Source organism: Somniosus microcephalus, chromosome 6 (assembly GCF_052327205.1).
Source record: "Somniosus microcephalus isolate GS21.2 chromosome 6, FLI_Smic_1.0, whole genome shotgun sequence".
NCBI lineage: Eukaryota > Metazoa > Chordata > Chondrichthyes > Squaliformes > Somniosidae > Somniosus > Somniosus microcephalus.
Window position 1 is genome coordinate 52,672,815 of NC_140992.1, and position 16,048 is coordinate 52,688,862.

Below are 16,048 nucleotides of genomic sequence, written 5' to 3' on the forward strand. Positions count from 1 at the left end.
CTGTTGCGCTATTTGTTTTCTGGTTGGGGACTCGGAGACTCTGTACGAGCTCTTATTGATGGCACTTTAGGGACTCATATGCCAATGGTTTTTCTTGGCACTAAGAAAGGCAACTATTTGTAGTAGTATAATAGCAAAATACTGTGGATGCTGGAAATCTGAAATAACAACAGAAAATGCTGGAAATACTCAGCAGGCCAGGCAGCATCCGTGGAGAGAGAAACAGAGTTAACATTTCAGGTCTGGGACCCTTCATCAGAACTGGAAAAAGCTGGAGATATGATAGATATTAAGCAGGTGCAGGGACACGGAACTTATCTCTTCCTATCTCGACTCTTTTTTTCTCCGCTTGTCCAGTCTCTTCCCACCTACATTTGCGACTCTTCCGACGCCCTCCGTCACTTTAACAGTTTCCAGTTTCCTGGCCCCAACCATCTCCTTTTCACTATGGACTTCCAATCCCTTTACACCTCCATCCCCCACCAGGACGGCCTTCGGGCGCTCCGTTTCTTCCTTGAACAGAGGCCCAACCAGTCCCCAACCACCACTACCCTCCTCCGCCTGGCTGAACTTGTTCTCACATTGAACAACTTCTCCTTTGACTCCACTCACTTCCTCCAAATTAAAGGTGTTGCTATGGGAACCTGCATGGGCCCTAGCTATGCCTGCCTGTTCATGGGATATGTGGAACATTCTTTGTTCCAGTCCTACTCCGGTCCCCTCCCTCACCTCTTTTTCCAGTACATCGCTGACTGTATTGGTGCCGTTTCCTGCTCTCACCCCGAACTAGATAAGTTCATTCACTTTACTTCCAATTTCCACCCTTCCCTCACCTTCACATGGTCCATCTCCGACTCTTCCCTTCCCTTCCTTGACTTCTCCGTCTCCATTTATGGCGATCGGCTTTCAACAAACATCCACTACAAGCCCACCGACTCCCACAGCTACCTGGACTACACTTCCTCCCACCCCGCTTCCTGTAAGGACTCTATTCCATTCTCCCAGTTTCTCCGTCTCTGCCGCGTCTGTTCCGACGATGCCACCTTCCATACTAGTGCTTCCGACATGTCTTCCTTTTTCCTCAACCGAGGATTCCCCTCTACCATGGTTGACACGGCCCTTGACCGTTCTGATGAAGGGTCCCAGACCTGAAACGTTAACTCTGTTTCTCTCTCCACGGATGCTGCCTGGCCTGCTGAGTATTTCCAGCATTTTCTGTTGTTATTTCAGATTTCCAGCATCCGCAGTATTTTGCAATTATCCTTTCTTAAGTGTGGTGCCCAGAACTGTACACTCCAGGTGTGGTTTAACCAGGGCTTTGTATAGGGTAGCAAAACTTCCTCCCCTTTATATTCGAGCCCTATTGTGGTGCTGGTGCTCTCACTCACCTCGGCCAGCCTGCTGGCAGCTTTAAAAATTGTCCAGCACTAAGTGGCTAATAATGGCCATCTGTTGCTGCAGACTACCCATCTCGTTGATATATGTAAGTAAGTACCTGTTTTCTTAAAAGCATTAGTAAAACACACTTTACATGCAGCACTTTCGTATTATATAAGGTATCATTTAGATTTGGGGGGGTGGGGGGTTCTGTGATTACTAATCGATTTGAAAAGGAGTCCTTCAACCAAAGAAGTTTGAGAATCCCTGATTTAAGTCATTAATAAATATAGCGACTGATTGAGGCCCTAGCACAGATCCTTGTGGGACACCATGAGTTACTTCCTTCTAAGGAGAGTTATAGTTAGTTTGTCATTTTTATGAAAAATACAATTGCTTGTGTGCATTTCAGTAATTTATTGGGAGCTGCTGTGTTAGTTTGATTGTCGACATTCGTCCTCCAGAATGTTGTTGCAGTAATTAAAGTGTACGTTATTTCACCAAAAGTCAAGCTGCAGTTGACCAAGTGCAGTTCAATTATAAATGGATGTTCCAGTGTTGTGGTTAAGCAGTGCTTTGACATTTTGATTCAATTAGTTTACTTTTATTCTTTTTCACTGCAAACTATTGCATAGCTGAGGATAAGAAGGTATCTTAATCAAGGCTTCTGACAGTGCTTTTTTCATAACTAACAGGAGGTACATTTGAGTAGCCTGAACTGACTAACCTGACAATTTTCCCTCTGTTCTGTCTCCACGTAGTGGCACACAGCTGAGATTGGGAACTGTGGGGGCGATTTTCCCACTGAAGGCGAGATGGAGGCAGGTTTCAGTTTGGGTGGGTTTGAAACTCGCTTCCACTGAGAGGTTTCAAAAATTTGTGATTTTTCCCATGATTGGCCACTTGATTTCAGAGGTGTGGGATGCCCTTGCTCAATTAGTGTTTTGGGACTGAAACTCACCTCTGCTGACAGCACTTTTTCAGTCTGATTTTATGACTTCTTGCTCCCTTGGCTCATTCCACAGCATTTCTGCGTCTCCTGCACCACATCCAACATCTTTTGAGAAACCACTATGTCCAATTCCAAGGCAAGGGCCTACCCGAGGCTCTCGGATGAGGTGCTGCAAATGTTGTTGGAGGGGGGTGACAGCTAGCATGGAGGTACTCTTCCACTCATCTCGGAGGAAGGGGCCAGCCAAAGAAACCAAGGCTGTGTGGGTACAGCTGGCTAGAGATATAACCTCCAGATCTGTGTGCAGATAGGGAGACTGTTTCTGTGTATTGATGAAATGCCATCCCTGTTGGAAAGTATTAAAATATTTGAAGCCAAAATGTTGGCGTTATGCCATCTGTTCTTTCGCCTTAGGCAGCTCCACATTGCGGGCACCAGCACACTTGCGTTGTCAGGTTGGTGGCCTGAGTGAAAGGAGGCCAGAGAGTCATGTCCATTGTCAATGATGTCCTAGGATGGAGCCAAGGACATGTGCCAACTTGGGCAACCTATGCAAATCTGGCCAGGATAAATGCATCCCGGGCAGCCATGTGCTCGCGTGCTGCCGCTGCTGCTGGTCGATACACCGGTGCTCTGACCTCCTCCTCCTCCTCATCTGAGGTCGCTGCAGAAAGAAAACTAATGGTTCCCATGCTGCTTGTAGATGCCTCCTTTGGGGAAGCACTCATTGCAAGCGGGGAGAGGGTCTTCCAAGGAGGTCCCACAGTTGATGGACTCAAGCTGTAGCACCTCTGACTTCGGAAGGCCTTCTAAAAGTGCTCGGAGACCTTTTAAAGCCAAGGTCTGGCACCTGCAAGTAATCCTTGCTGCAATAAACGATGTCTTGTTAGACCTGCAGCAGTGAGGAGGCCACCCACGAGTCAACCCGCCAGGTTTACCTGGCGTGGTTCAGGAGGTGCGTGGAGTATACTGAAATCCTGGAAAAATCAGGAGGGCCTCTCAAAATAGGCTTAGAGAGGCCCTTAACGAGCCTTTAAGGAGGTTAAATAGCGCAATGGCCAGCTGGAGGCGGGAGCGTTTCCCGACCTCCAAAACCGGCACCGGCAAAATCCCACGGAGGCGGTTTGGAGGCGGGTTCCAAACCCAACCTCTGAATCTGATTTTCCCGCCTCCAAACCTGCCTCCTCCGATGTCAGAAAATCACCCCCTTAGTGTTAAAAATTGAGAGCAAGCCATGTTATATCACTGTGTGGCAGGCTCATGACATCCAGGAAGAATACTCCATTTCAGGAAAATAATGATACTAAATATAAATTTAGCCCATTATAATTACAATTATTGTGAAAACTTATTGTTTCACTTGGCAAATAATTACGTTGCACAGTAGTTTGCCATGCAGATTTGAGAACTAAACCTCTAACTGCTAATCACCTTGGCTCTGAATTTCCTGTACCAGTTGCACTGAAATTATGCGGGAAAGTAGTGTCTATTTTGTCGCTGGCAATTTGCACCAACATTTCCTGTGCCCCTAATTTGACTACGCCAGAACGTACATTCTGCATAATAAACCAGAGTGATTTAAATTTTATTTGAAACATAACCAATGTAGCCCCATGGATCTAGGGAATAAAAACATCCATCTTTGGAGTGAGGCTGCGGATTTCAAGGTAAGTGGCATACAGCTCGCTCTCTCATTTAAAAAAAAAAACAAGGTTATTTCAAATCCTCAGTCCAGAGAGTTACCAGTATCTCTCAAAATTTCCGTTCTCACAGATGATGACCACACAGACTGATGGGACGTCTGGAAGGAAGGGCCCTGAGGACTCTGGGGTTCACCAGCTGCAATCTAAAGCTACTTGCGGGTCAGGCTTCAGAGTTTGCGGCACTGTTGAGCACCAACATCGCTCCGGGGATGTTGGAGTTGCGTGGACCAATGCAGGAGGTGGCGACTGAATTGTCGCATGCAGCAAATCCTCAGGCAGAGGACGTTGAGGGACCAGTCGGGCTTTCCACCTTGATGGAAGTTCAGACTACATCGCTTGAGGCCCTTGGTGATAGATTGAGGGTTCTTTAAATTGTGGCTTCCAGTCTCGGGGGTAACTGAGACCTTGCAGGGTTTGGTGGCTGCCATCATTCCAGTCACCCAGCTAATGAGTGATGCCGTCGCTCCAGGCTGCAGTGGAAAGGTGACGGGTGCGCTTCAAGTGCCTCTCCGTGTGACAGCACCAGCCAGGGCTCCGGTCTACCAGCAGCAAGCACAGTGTCACCTGGACATGGTTCCTGAGACGCAGCCAGCAGCAGCTCCATTCTGAGAGCCAACGACTGTGAGCGGAATAACCACAGACCCCTCAGCCCAGCATCTGGTGTCCACCACTTCCCACCTTTCTGGTCTTGAGGAAACTGGAACACAGAGGAGCAGAGCCGCTGGCCAAAAGGCTCATATAGATGCTGGGGTGCCTGGAAAGGAGTAGGGTGACTTTGATTACTGGTGCTACTACCTCCTCTTACTCCTCCTTTGTCCAGAGCAGGGTTTAAGTTGCCTGGCTGCAAGATTGTTACCGTTTTTGTTAATGTTATTCATTTTGTTGTTGTCATTGTTCTATTTATTGTATTTGTTCTTCATGCTACACAACTGTTATTTTGCCATATGAGTTATTAAAGTTTATTGAAGGTTTTTTGAAGTTTTATTATAGTGTAATGTAAAGTTAAAGTACAGTTGTAAATAATTTTGAATAATGCAAACTGAGGTTAGTAATAAAAACTTTTTGTACAAAGTAACCGAATACAAGAAAATGTGAGGAGAAAAGTTAGATTAACTGTTCTGGTTTGAAATTTACAGTTTCAATAAAGCACTTTTGGTAGTCTGTGATTCTTTTTCACGACCCTTTTCACTATCAAACCTTGTGGGGATACTCGGTCGGTGAATACCTCTGCCAATAGCTGCCCGTTGACAGATCTTCACTTGGATGGGCGCCTCCCCGGTACGTCAAGGTTCAGACCTTCCCTCTTGGCAAAGTTATGCAGCGCACATCAGATAACAACTGTCTTCACTATCTTTTCCGGTGAGGATTACAGGATATCCCCAGACCTGTCCAGGCACCTGAAGTGGCTCTTGAGACCCACAGTGGTCTTGTCGACCACCTGCCGCATGGCAGGATGGGCATGGTTGTATCTCTCCTCTGGTATGTTCTGGGAGGCATCAGCAGTCACAGCATCTAGGGGTATTCCATATCACCAAGGATCTATCCTTCAACTCGCCTCGGCTGCCCGCACATGTGTGCACTGGCTGATTTCCAAACTATGCATCATGGCAGGCCTTCGTCCGCTGGACATTTAGGAGCAAAATTTGCAGCCGGGCATCACAGAAAATCAGTGAATGAAAACCCTTTCTATTCATGCAGTTCTCATTGGCACCCTTGAGTGTGATGTCCAAGCTATCGATCATCCTTTGCACTCGTGGGAAAGTGGTGATGCTGTAAAAATTTATGGCGCACTCTTTGCTCTATTGCGGACATGAAAATGTGATGAAACCAACAGCTCTTTGCAACAGAGCGTCAGTGACCGTCTGAATGCAGGCTCTCACTACTCCCTGACTAATATTGCAAAAGCCAGGAAGGATCCAGCTATGGAGCTTCCACGCAGCCGGCTCACTGGTTTTTAAATGGGAAAAACTGCGCATGTGTGGTATTTTGAATGGGCCGCACAGTCCCTTAAAGGGGCTGCGCACCTTTAATTTTTTTTTATTTTTTTTTTTTAAAAGGGAAGATTGATCCAGTGCCATAAAATTTGAGGGCCATGGTGACCTTCATTTCAAATTTTAACACCTTGCAACATTTTGACCATGGCTGGAGAACATGTTGCAGAGTTGACCGACTGCTTCTTTCATAAACCTCAGCTGTCAAGCGCCTCCGACATTTCTTCATATGACAATTACAGTTTATAGACTCTCCAGGGGGTGATGTCTTTGCTTGTGCCGCTTTACTCTCTGGGTCTTTTGCCGTTGCTGCTCCTTTACCTCTTCCAGTATTATGGCAAGCCAGGGTAATGCCAACAGCAGGGTCATTGTGATGAATAAAGAAGACTGCAAAATTGATTTGAAGATGCGAGAGCGAGTACAGCCTGTATGCTTCATGGAACTGCAGATTTGTGCCAAAATCCGGTGACAACAGTCACTGTACGCCAAGAATTCTGGTCCATTTCCCATGGGAATGGAGCCATGTTAATTAGCTATGAGCAATCTGGATGCGGGATTCGAGGAACGGACGTAAAATATCTAGGAAATTTGGGCGTAGCGTAAAAATGGGGATATATCATTTACGCACAAATTTTCTTGATCTCTTACACTGGAAATTGGCAGTGTGCCTCAATTACACATCTTTTTGGAAGCAACTTCACAGGAAATTCCCGACCCTTTAACAGATAATGTAGTCATAGAGTTATACAGCACAGAAAGAGGCCCATCAGCCCATCGCGTCCGCGCCGGCCATCAAGCTCTGTCTAATCTAATCCCATTTTCCAGCATTTGGTCCGTAGCCTTGTATGCTATGGCATTTCAAGTGCTCATCCAAATGCTTCTTGAATGTTGTGAGGGTTCCTGCCTCTGCCACCCTTTCAGGCAGTGAGTTCCAGATTCCAACCACCCTCTGGGTGAAAAAGTTCTTCCTCAAATCCCCTCTAAACCTCCTGCCCCTTACCTTGAATCTATGCCCCCTTGTTATTGACCCCTCTACTAAGGGAAAAAGTTCCTTTCTATCTACCCTATCTATGCCCCTCATAATTTTGTACACCTCAATCAGGTCCCCCCTCAGCCTTCTCTGCTCCAAGGAAAACAACCCCAGCCTGTCCAGTCTTTCTTCATAGCTGAAGCGCTCCAGCCCAGGTAACATCCTGGTAAATCTCCTCTGCACCCTCTCCAAAGCAATCACATCCTTTCTATAGTGTGGCGACCAGAACCGCACACAGTATTCCAGTTGTGGCCGAACCAGCGTTTTGTACAGCTCCATCATAACCTCCCTGCTCTTATATTCTATGCCTCGGCTAATGAAGGCAAGTATCCCATATGCCTTTTTAACCACCTTATCCACCTGTTCTGCTGCCTTCAGGGATCTATGTACATGCACACCAAGGTCCCTCTGATCCTCTGTCTTTCCTAGGGTCTTACCATTCATTGTGTATTCCCTTGCCTTGTTAGTCCCTCCAAAATGCATCACCTCACACTTTTCAGGGTTAAATTCCATTTGCCACTGTTCTGCCCATCTGACCAACCCATCTATATTGTCCTGCAGACTGAAGCTACCTGCCTCGCTATTTACCACCCCACCAATTTTCGTGTCATCTGCGAACTTACTGATCATACCTTTTACATTCACATCCAAATCATTAATGTAGACCACAAACAGCAAGGGACCCAGCACCGATCCCTGCAGTACCCCACTGGACACAGACTTCCAGTCACAAAAACAACCTTCCACCATCACCCTCTGCCTTCTGCCACTAAGCCAGTTCTGGATCCAATGTGCCAAGGCACCCTGGACCCCATGGGCTCTTACCACCTTGACCAGTCTCCTATGCGGGACTTTATCGAAAGCCTTACTGAAATCCATGTATACCACATCCACTGCACTACCCTCATCCACACACCTAGTCACCCCCTCTCAAAATTCAATCAAATTGGTCAGACATGATCTTCCCTTGACAAAGCCATGCTGACTATCCCTGATTAATCCTTGCCTCTCCAAGTGGAGACTAATTCTGTCCCTCAGAATTTTTTCCAATAATTTCCCTACCACTGATGTTAGGCTCACTGGCCTGTAATTCCCTGGTTTATCCCTACTACCCTTCTTGAATAATGGATTAACAACTTTTATTAATTGTACTATTGAAGTCATATTTTTAAAAAGATTTCTTCTCCATTCAACTCAGTCAAGTAACTGCCATTATAACCATGTGGCCTGACTTTTAGCTATAATGGTAATGTAGTTCATAGGCCAAATGCAAAGTTTTAGTGCAAATATGCAATGCATATGTTGTGAAACTTAGTTTAGTAACAGAATCTGAGTAAACTGAGGAAGTAGTCTGTTTTTATTGGAGTTCCCTGTAATCTCCTCCAGCCTTATAATCCCCTTAGACCTCTGTGCTCAGCCTATTCTGGCCTTTTGAACATCCTCTTTTAAATGCTCCACCATTGATTGTCATGCCTCTGCTGCCTAGGTCCTAAGCTCTGGAATTCCCTCCCTACATCTCTCTGCCTCTCCACTTCTCCTCCCTCCTTTAAGACGCTCCTTAAAATCTATCTCTTCGACCAAGCTTTTGGTCATCTCCCCTGATGTCTCTTTATATGGCTTGGTGTCAAATTTTTTTTTTTTTTTATAACACTCCTGTGAAGCGCCTTGGGATGTTTTATTATGTTAAAGGTGCTATATAAATATAAGTTGTTCTCATAAATTAGATATTCTTTCATTACTGGTAACTGAATTACATCTATTAGATATACTAACTGGTAAATATTTGTAATAAATTAATGATTTCCAGTGTGTTGTACTTTTAATATTTAATTTTATAACTTGACCTACAATTAAGCAAAGTTTGCACAATTTCTATTTATGTGTATCATTATCCTGTGTTTGCTTTGCAAACTGACTGTAATCAATATTATGTAACATATACAAACAAATCAATAACCTGCTAATGTTTAAAATAGAATAATGTACTCTATGAGCAATGGAGAGCCTTGTTACCAACTAATGACATAGCTCGTTTGTTGCAGGAGATTTATGGTTATAAGCGATGTCTTTGGAAGCTGATTCTGGTTGGAATTGGTGTTGTCTGCACGGGTGGTTTCCTTCTCCTGCTTCTTTACTGGATGCCTGAATGGAGTGTGAAGGCAACGTGCACCCAAACATCCCTTAAAGAGGCTGAAATTGTGCTGTTGAGGACCACAGTAAGTATATAACTAGTAAAAGTAAACTGCAGTCAGTGTATCTGGTTTTGTATTTGAGGAAATAGAATAACTATTTGCAGAATCTGTTTCAAAGGAAAACTCACGATAATTAAAAGTTTTACTGCCATTAGAGCACTTTCCAAGTAGATACGGATAAAAGGCAATTTTTATTAGTGCCACATTTAGCTGCCAATATACTGATATTGATGATTTGTGCAGCAGTGCAAGTTGTGGGAGTGGAGTTTCATTGTCTCCTCACTTCTCTACTGGGGCCATCAGAAGGCTGTACTTACATACATTCAGATACTTGCACAGAATTTGATTTGTTGGATTAAGCCTGCTCCCTATTTTGTTAATTAATTTAAAAGCAAAACCGCTCTCCTGTCAGTAGAAAATAGGCAGTTTACAATTCTTAAAAGGAAGGCTTTGCCTGCACTGCGGTTATACTTCAGTTGGAGTAACATGAAACTCATGAGACAGAGACTGGGTTGTAAAAGGTGGAGGAAATGTCGCTGGTTAGGGGAGCATTTGTGAAATCAATCTTCAAGATGATAAGAGTTAGCATTAGGGTTTTGACAACAGAGGGAGAGAGGAAGTGTGTAAACAGGTAGTTTTGTGTAGGTGAAAAATAGTGATCTTTTGGACTGGCTGAATGAAAGGTAAAATATTTGTTTCAGACTCGATCAGAAACTCTTGATATTGCGCAGAGAGATTCAGTCTGAGTTGTAACCTATTAGTATCAGCACTTATAGACAATTGAAATGTTCTTTTTTTTCCCCATTTAGACACGACAATCACACATCATATTTTAACCTATCATAGTAAAAGACCAAACTTAACATGAAGTCCTTATATATCTCAACCTGGAATATCCAAGGTCTACGCTCTTCTGTGCGTGGCATGAAGAGTAGGACCCCAGAGTTCCTAGATGAAATTAAAGATCTGGATATTATCTTTTTACAGGAAACTTGGTGCAAAGGAGAAGGACACACTGGCCGTCCCCATGGGTACACAGAGTTGGTGGTCCCCTCCAATAAATTGCCAGGAGTAACCCAGGGCAGAGACTCTGGAGGCATACTGATTTGGTTTAAAACAGAGCTTAGGAATTGCATCAAATTTATAAAAAAGGGCGAAAACCACATATGGCTCAAAATTAAGAGGGGCATCATCTCTAACACGCAAGAGGTTTTCATTTGCACACTCTATATCCCCCCAATGGAATCCCCGTACTTTAAAGAGGACACCTTCTCCAACATTGAGAGGGAGATTATCCAATTCCAGGCCCAGGGGAACGTGTTGATCTGTGGTGACCTCAATTCAAGAACTGGCAAAGAACCAGACTTCACCAATAATCAGGGGAACAACTACATATTCGGGAATAACCACTTCGATATCCCTTCCCATCGATATAGGCATAACCGACAAACGGACAAATGCTAACGGAGAACAGCTCCTGCAGCTCTGTCGAAGCCTGGGTCTGTACATTGTCAATGGTAGGTTCATGGGAGACTTCCTAGGAAGATCGACCTATTGCTCACCTCTTGGCTGCAGCACCGTAGACTATATGATTATGGATTTTGGACCCATCCTCTTTCAGAGCATTCACAGTCAAACCACAAACAACACTGTCAGACCACAGCCAAATTACTGTGTATCTTAAAAGGACAGAAACAACCAACACAGAAACACAACCCAGTAAGCTGTACAACATCAAAAAATCCTACAGATGGGCCAAAAACAGCACGGAAAAATACCAGAAAGCAATTAGCAATCAATAACTGGAAAAGAGCTATTTGAAAAACTCAAGGACCTGCGACCAGGAAAAGCTTGCGGTGCAGATGGCATCCTAAGCGAGATGATTAAACACACGGACGATAAAATGAAATTGGCTATCCTAAAACTCTTCAACTTGGTTCTGAGTGTCGGTCACTTCCCTGATATCTGGAACAAAGGACTCATAACGCCCATATACAAAAGTGGAGACAAAGTTGACCCAAATAACTATCGAGGCATCTGTAAACAGTAACCTGGGGAAGGTATTCTGTAGTATCATAAACAAAAGACTTATAAACTTCCTTGAGGACCACAATGTCTTGAGTAAAAGCCAAATTGGATTCCTACCAAACTATAGAACATCAGATCATATCTTCACCCTACAGACCCTAATTGACAAACATGTTCATCAAAACAAAAGCAACATTTTTGCCTGCTTTATAGATTTCCAGAAGGCTTTCGATTCCATCTGACACGACAGTCTATTCTTGAAACTTATTGAAAGTGGTGTAGGGGGAAAAACATTATGATGTAATTAAATCAATGTATACAAACAATGAATGTGCAGTTAAAATTGGAGACAAACAAACAAAATACTTCCCACAGGGGCGTGGTGTGACGCAGGGCTCGCCCATCTCACCGACACTCTTTAATATTTACATAAATGAATTGGCAAAACTACTTGAACAATCGACAGCACCCGGCCTCACCCTATATGAATCCAAGGTTAAATTCCTCCTCTATGCAGATGACCTGGCTCTGCTGTCATCAACTAAGGAGGGTCTACAGCAGAACCTGGATCTGCTAGAGTCGTACTGTCAGACCTGGGCCCTGACAATAAACCCCCAAAAAACCAAAGTCCTTGTGTTCCAGCAAAGATCCAGACATCAGGGACCCAGAATAAATTTCACACTAGGAACAACTAAAATTGAACAAACCACTAACTACACATACTTGGGCTTAAAAATCAGTTCTACGGGAAATTTTCAACTGGCTGTGAATGAACTGAAAGAGAAAGCAAGAAGGGCTTTCTATGCCATTAAAAAATCAATCCAAATGGAAATCCCAATTAGCATTTGGCTCAAAATTTTCAAATCAGTAATTGAACCAATTGCACTCTATGGCAGTGAGGTGTGGGGACCACTAACACAAGAATTTGCAAAATGGGACAAACACCCAATTGAGATCCTACATGCAGAATTCTGTAAAAGTATCCTCCGGACTCAAAGGAAAACCGTAAACAATGCATGCAGGGCAGAACTAGGCCAATATCCATTAATAATTACTATCCAAAAAAGAGCCACCAAATTTTGGAAACACCTAAAAATGAGCAACCCCCACTGCTATCATTACGAAGCCCTGAAATGCCAAGAGAGGATCATAAAGAAGAATACCCTCAGTCAACTAGTCCTGGGACTCAGTGAAGTAACTACTAACACTACTAACAATAACCAGCCCCAGGACAGTGACATCGTAACACAGAGAATTCGACCCAACACAATTGTCACTAAGCAAAAGGAAAAATATCTGTCATACTGGGCAGAAACAACAAAAACCCAAAACAAACTCAATTGCTAGTTGGCCCTAAACAGACAATACAACATGGCTGAATACCTGACCACGGTAAAAGATAGCAAATTGAGAAAAACCTTGACTATGTACAGACTTAGTGAGCATAGCCTGGCTATCGAAAAAGGCAGACACAGACAGACCTGGCTGACAAGAGAGAACAGGATATGCTCTCACTGCAGTCAGGGAGTGGTGGAGACAGAGATGCACTTCCTCTCAGCTTGTGGAAAATATCAGAGCATAAGGGAGAATTTCTACCCAAAATTCACAAAAATATGCCCTGAATTCAGAAATTTGAATGACGACCAAAAACTCCCATACCTACTAGGGGAACAGAGAAATTGTGTAACCTTAGCGGCACACTATGTTACAGCTTGCCATAAACAGAGGGACAACCATTAAATCTAAGAAAAGAGTATATACAAATTATATGAATGTATATTTATACACTCAGGGATATATCTGTTTATACACTGTATGGATAGATCTGCGTATGTGTTCAACCATAAATGTTTTTCGATGCTTTGGCAACATAAGATGTACCTTGTCATGCCAATAAAGCGATTTGAATTGAAAATTGAATTGAATAGTGAGGAAGATCCTCTGTGGATAGCCAGGGAGGTTGATAAAGCTGAAGGCACTTGGGGAACACCACTGCAAACCACCTCGAAGGAATATGCCTAGTTTGTACCTGCAATATCTCTTCCCTGAATGCCTTCCATTGCTCTGTTACTGCTTTACCCTGCAATCGTCTTTTCCAATCTACCTGTACTAGGTCCCCTCTCAAATCACTGTATTTAGCTCTTCCCCAGTTGAGCATTTTTACCTTTGATATTTTCTGATCTCTTTCCATAATTGCTCTAAACAGAATTATGTTGTGGTTGCTGTTAGCTAGATGATCTCCTATCTTAACACACTTCACTACTTCACCTTACTTCAATTCCCAGAACGTGATCCAATACTGTCCCCTTCCTTGTTGGACTGGAGACATATTGTTCGAGAAAGTTCTCCTGAACACGTCAGAAATTCCTCTCCTTCCCTACCCTTAGCATTGTTTTACCCAGTCTATATTGGGGTAATTAAGTTCTCCTAATATTACTACTCTTTTTATTACACGCCTTTGAAATTTTCCAACCAATTTGCTAATCTATCTCCCCTCATGTCTCCATTAATGTAACCACGTCATAATCCCATGTGGCAACTTGTGCCTGCAGCTCACCAACCTTTCTTAGTTACACTATGAACATTGATGTAAATACAATTTCATACCTCACTTTTGCTATGTTCTGTAATTTGGTCTCTGTAATTTTTGGGATATTTCTAATTTTACTGCTGTTTACATACCTCTCTGTCCACTGATCTCATTGCTAATTCCTTCTGCTATTTTCTGGTTCCCTTCTGCTATTTTCTGGTTCCCTTCCCCCTGCCAAATTAGTTTAAACCCTCCCCAACAGTACAGGAAACTCTCGTTTAAACAGCACCTAAATACCGGAATTCTCCATTAACCGGCAAAATTCATACTCTGAAAACAACACCTCAATAACCGGAAATGTTGCCGAGTCCGAGTCTCCCGCGGTGGTCGAGTTAGTCAGTGGGGGTAGTTCTCCAAACTGCCACTACTCGGCTTCTTGGCGCTGTCGGAAGTCCGAACACCTCAATAACAGGAGTCTGATTCTCCCGCGCTGCTGGTAGTCTCTTCCGATTCGCCATTTTTCTGTGTGTCTCCCGCGCTGCCGGTAGTCTCTTGGAATAAGTGTACAGTCAACTACAGTATTGTATACAGTCGTTTACTGTATAAGTTTTGTTTTACTGTTAAGTAATTAAAGAGTTATGGATTACCCTCAACTGGCAGTACTGTACTTTAATCAAGCATCTTCCACCATCCATTTAACACAACATTCTGTAGGTGAGTACCCAATTACTGTATACTGCACATTTCTTGATTTTTTAAATTTTTGTTTGTTGAAAATAGCCTCGGTAGATAACCCTCTCTGTCATCCGGAATTTTTAATCAACCGGCACCATCCCGGTCCCATCGGTGCCGGATACCAAAGAGTTTCCTGTACTAGTTAACCCCTCAGTGAGAATAATCGTCCCAGCTCTGTTCCGGTGCAACCTGTCCATTTTGTACAGGTGCCCCTTCCCCAGACTGGTCCCAATGCCCCAAGAATATGAAACCCTCCCTCCTGCACCAGTTCTCCGGCCAGGCATTTACCTGTGCTATCTTCCTGTTTCTATACTTACTAGCACGAGGCACTGGGAGTAATCTTGAGATTACTACCTTTTTGGTCCTTTTTTAAAATCTGAATCTGCCTGAAGGATCTTGACACTTTGTCTTCCTTGGTCTATAGTCTTGATTTGTGAAAGACACATTTAAAAAATCTGTCATTTCCTGATTGTCTATAATATCTCTACCTTAAAAATCCTATATGGATCTAGCATGCTAGTTACTAAATGCAATTGTTTTTACCAAACATCTTTGGATCTGTGCAACTCCTATCTACCATCTACCTTTAATTGTAACCTTCTTTAATGCTCCTTTTAGTTATCCTCAATTGATATTTATAGGACCCCCCAGTTTCTTAAGGATGGAGAGAAATTAAAAAGTATTGTCAAATGTAATGAGTGTCCAAAAGCACCTCTAGTTGGGAGAAATTTAATTTTTCTTTGAATTGCTCATTCTTCATACCAGTCATTTTCTTTGAAGATGGACACTTCACTACTTTACAAAGACAGAGAGCAAAATGCATGCTTTGTAAAACTCATCAATTTCATATAACAAAAGCACTTGAGTTGTGGAGCAGAAATTAGCCACATATCCCCATTTTCAGGACCCAGGGCTTGAGATGGTAAAAGTTTAATTTTAGAAACCCTAGGTGCATGTTTTTTGAGAGCTTGATTTTTTTTTTAGCACAGCTCTTCATCTACTGTACTCTTAAACCATAATCAATATAAGCCTTGATTTTATTTCAAAGACTGAGATCTAAACAGGTTAATTTATTGATTCCTGTACAGTTTCTTGTTCTGCTGTCAATTATTTTTATCACAGAGTGAGGTACTTAACTCCAGGTCAGACTGATTTGAAAAGTAGGGACCCAATTCTATTAGAATGAGCCCCTCAGTCAGATAATGTATTCTTTCTGTGTCTATCAGTATGCAGCTTCACCCAAAGCTGATAATTTGGACAGGATGACTGTTGGAACTTCTGGGTATTTAGAGCAGTATTGACTTTTTCTTTATTTGAGAGGCTAAGGATTATGCTACCATCAAGGTCAAAAGCGGCGAGATAAACAGGAATACTAATTAGGTGCTGCCAAACTTGTGTCTTAAGAGGCTAAACTTAAAGCAGGAAGGAAAAACTGAGAGCGGTTATAAAGTTCCACTGTTTTGAGGTTCTGGAGAAGATTGACTTAACAGATGGTCCTGCACAATCTTTA

The 16,048-nt window shown here is 43.2% G+C and overlaps 1 protein-coding gene across 1 annotated transcript in view; it reads left to right on the forward strand.

The window, feature by feature from the left end:
- The first annotated feature begins 7,572 nt into the window (after positions 1–7,572).
- atp13a3 (ATPase 13A3) overlaps positions 7,573–16,048 on the forward strand; it is a 173,847-nt gene continuing 165,371 nt past the window's right edge. Inside the window, exon 1 of the mRNA XM_085990222.1 lies at positions 7,573–9,269. Coding sequence (XP_085846348.1) covers positions 9,192–9,269 — 78 coding nt within the window. The 5' untranslated portion in view covers positions 7,573–9,191. The remainder of the gene's footprint in view (positions 9,270–16,048) is intronic.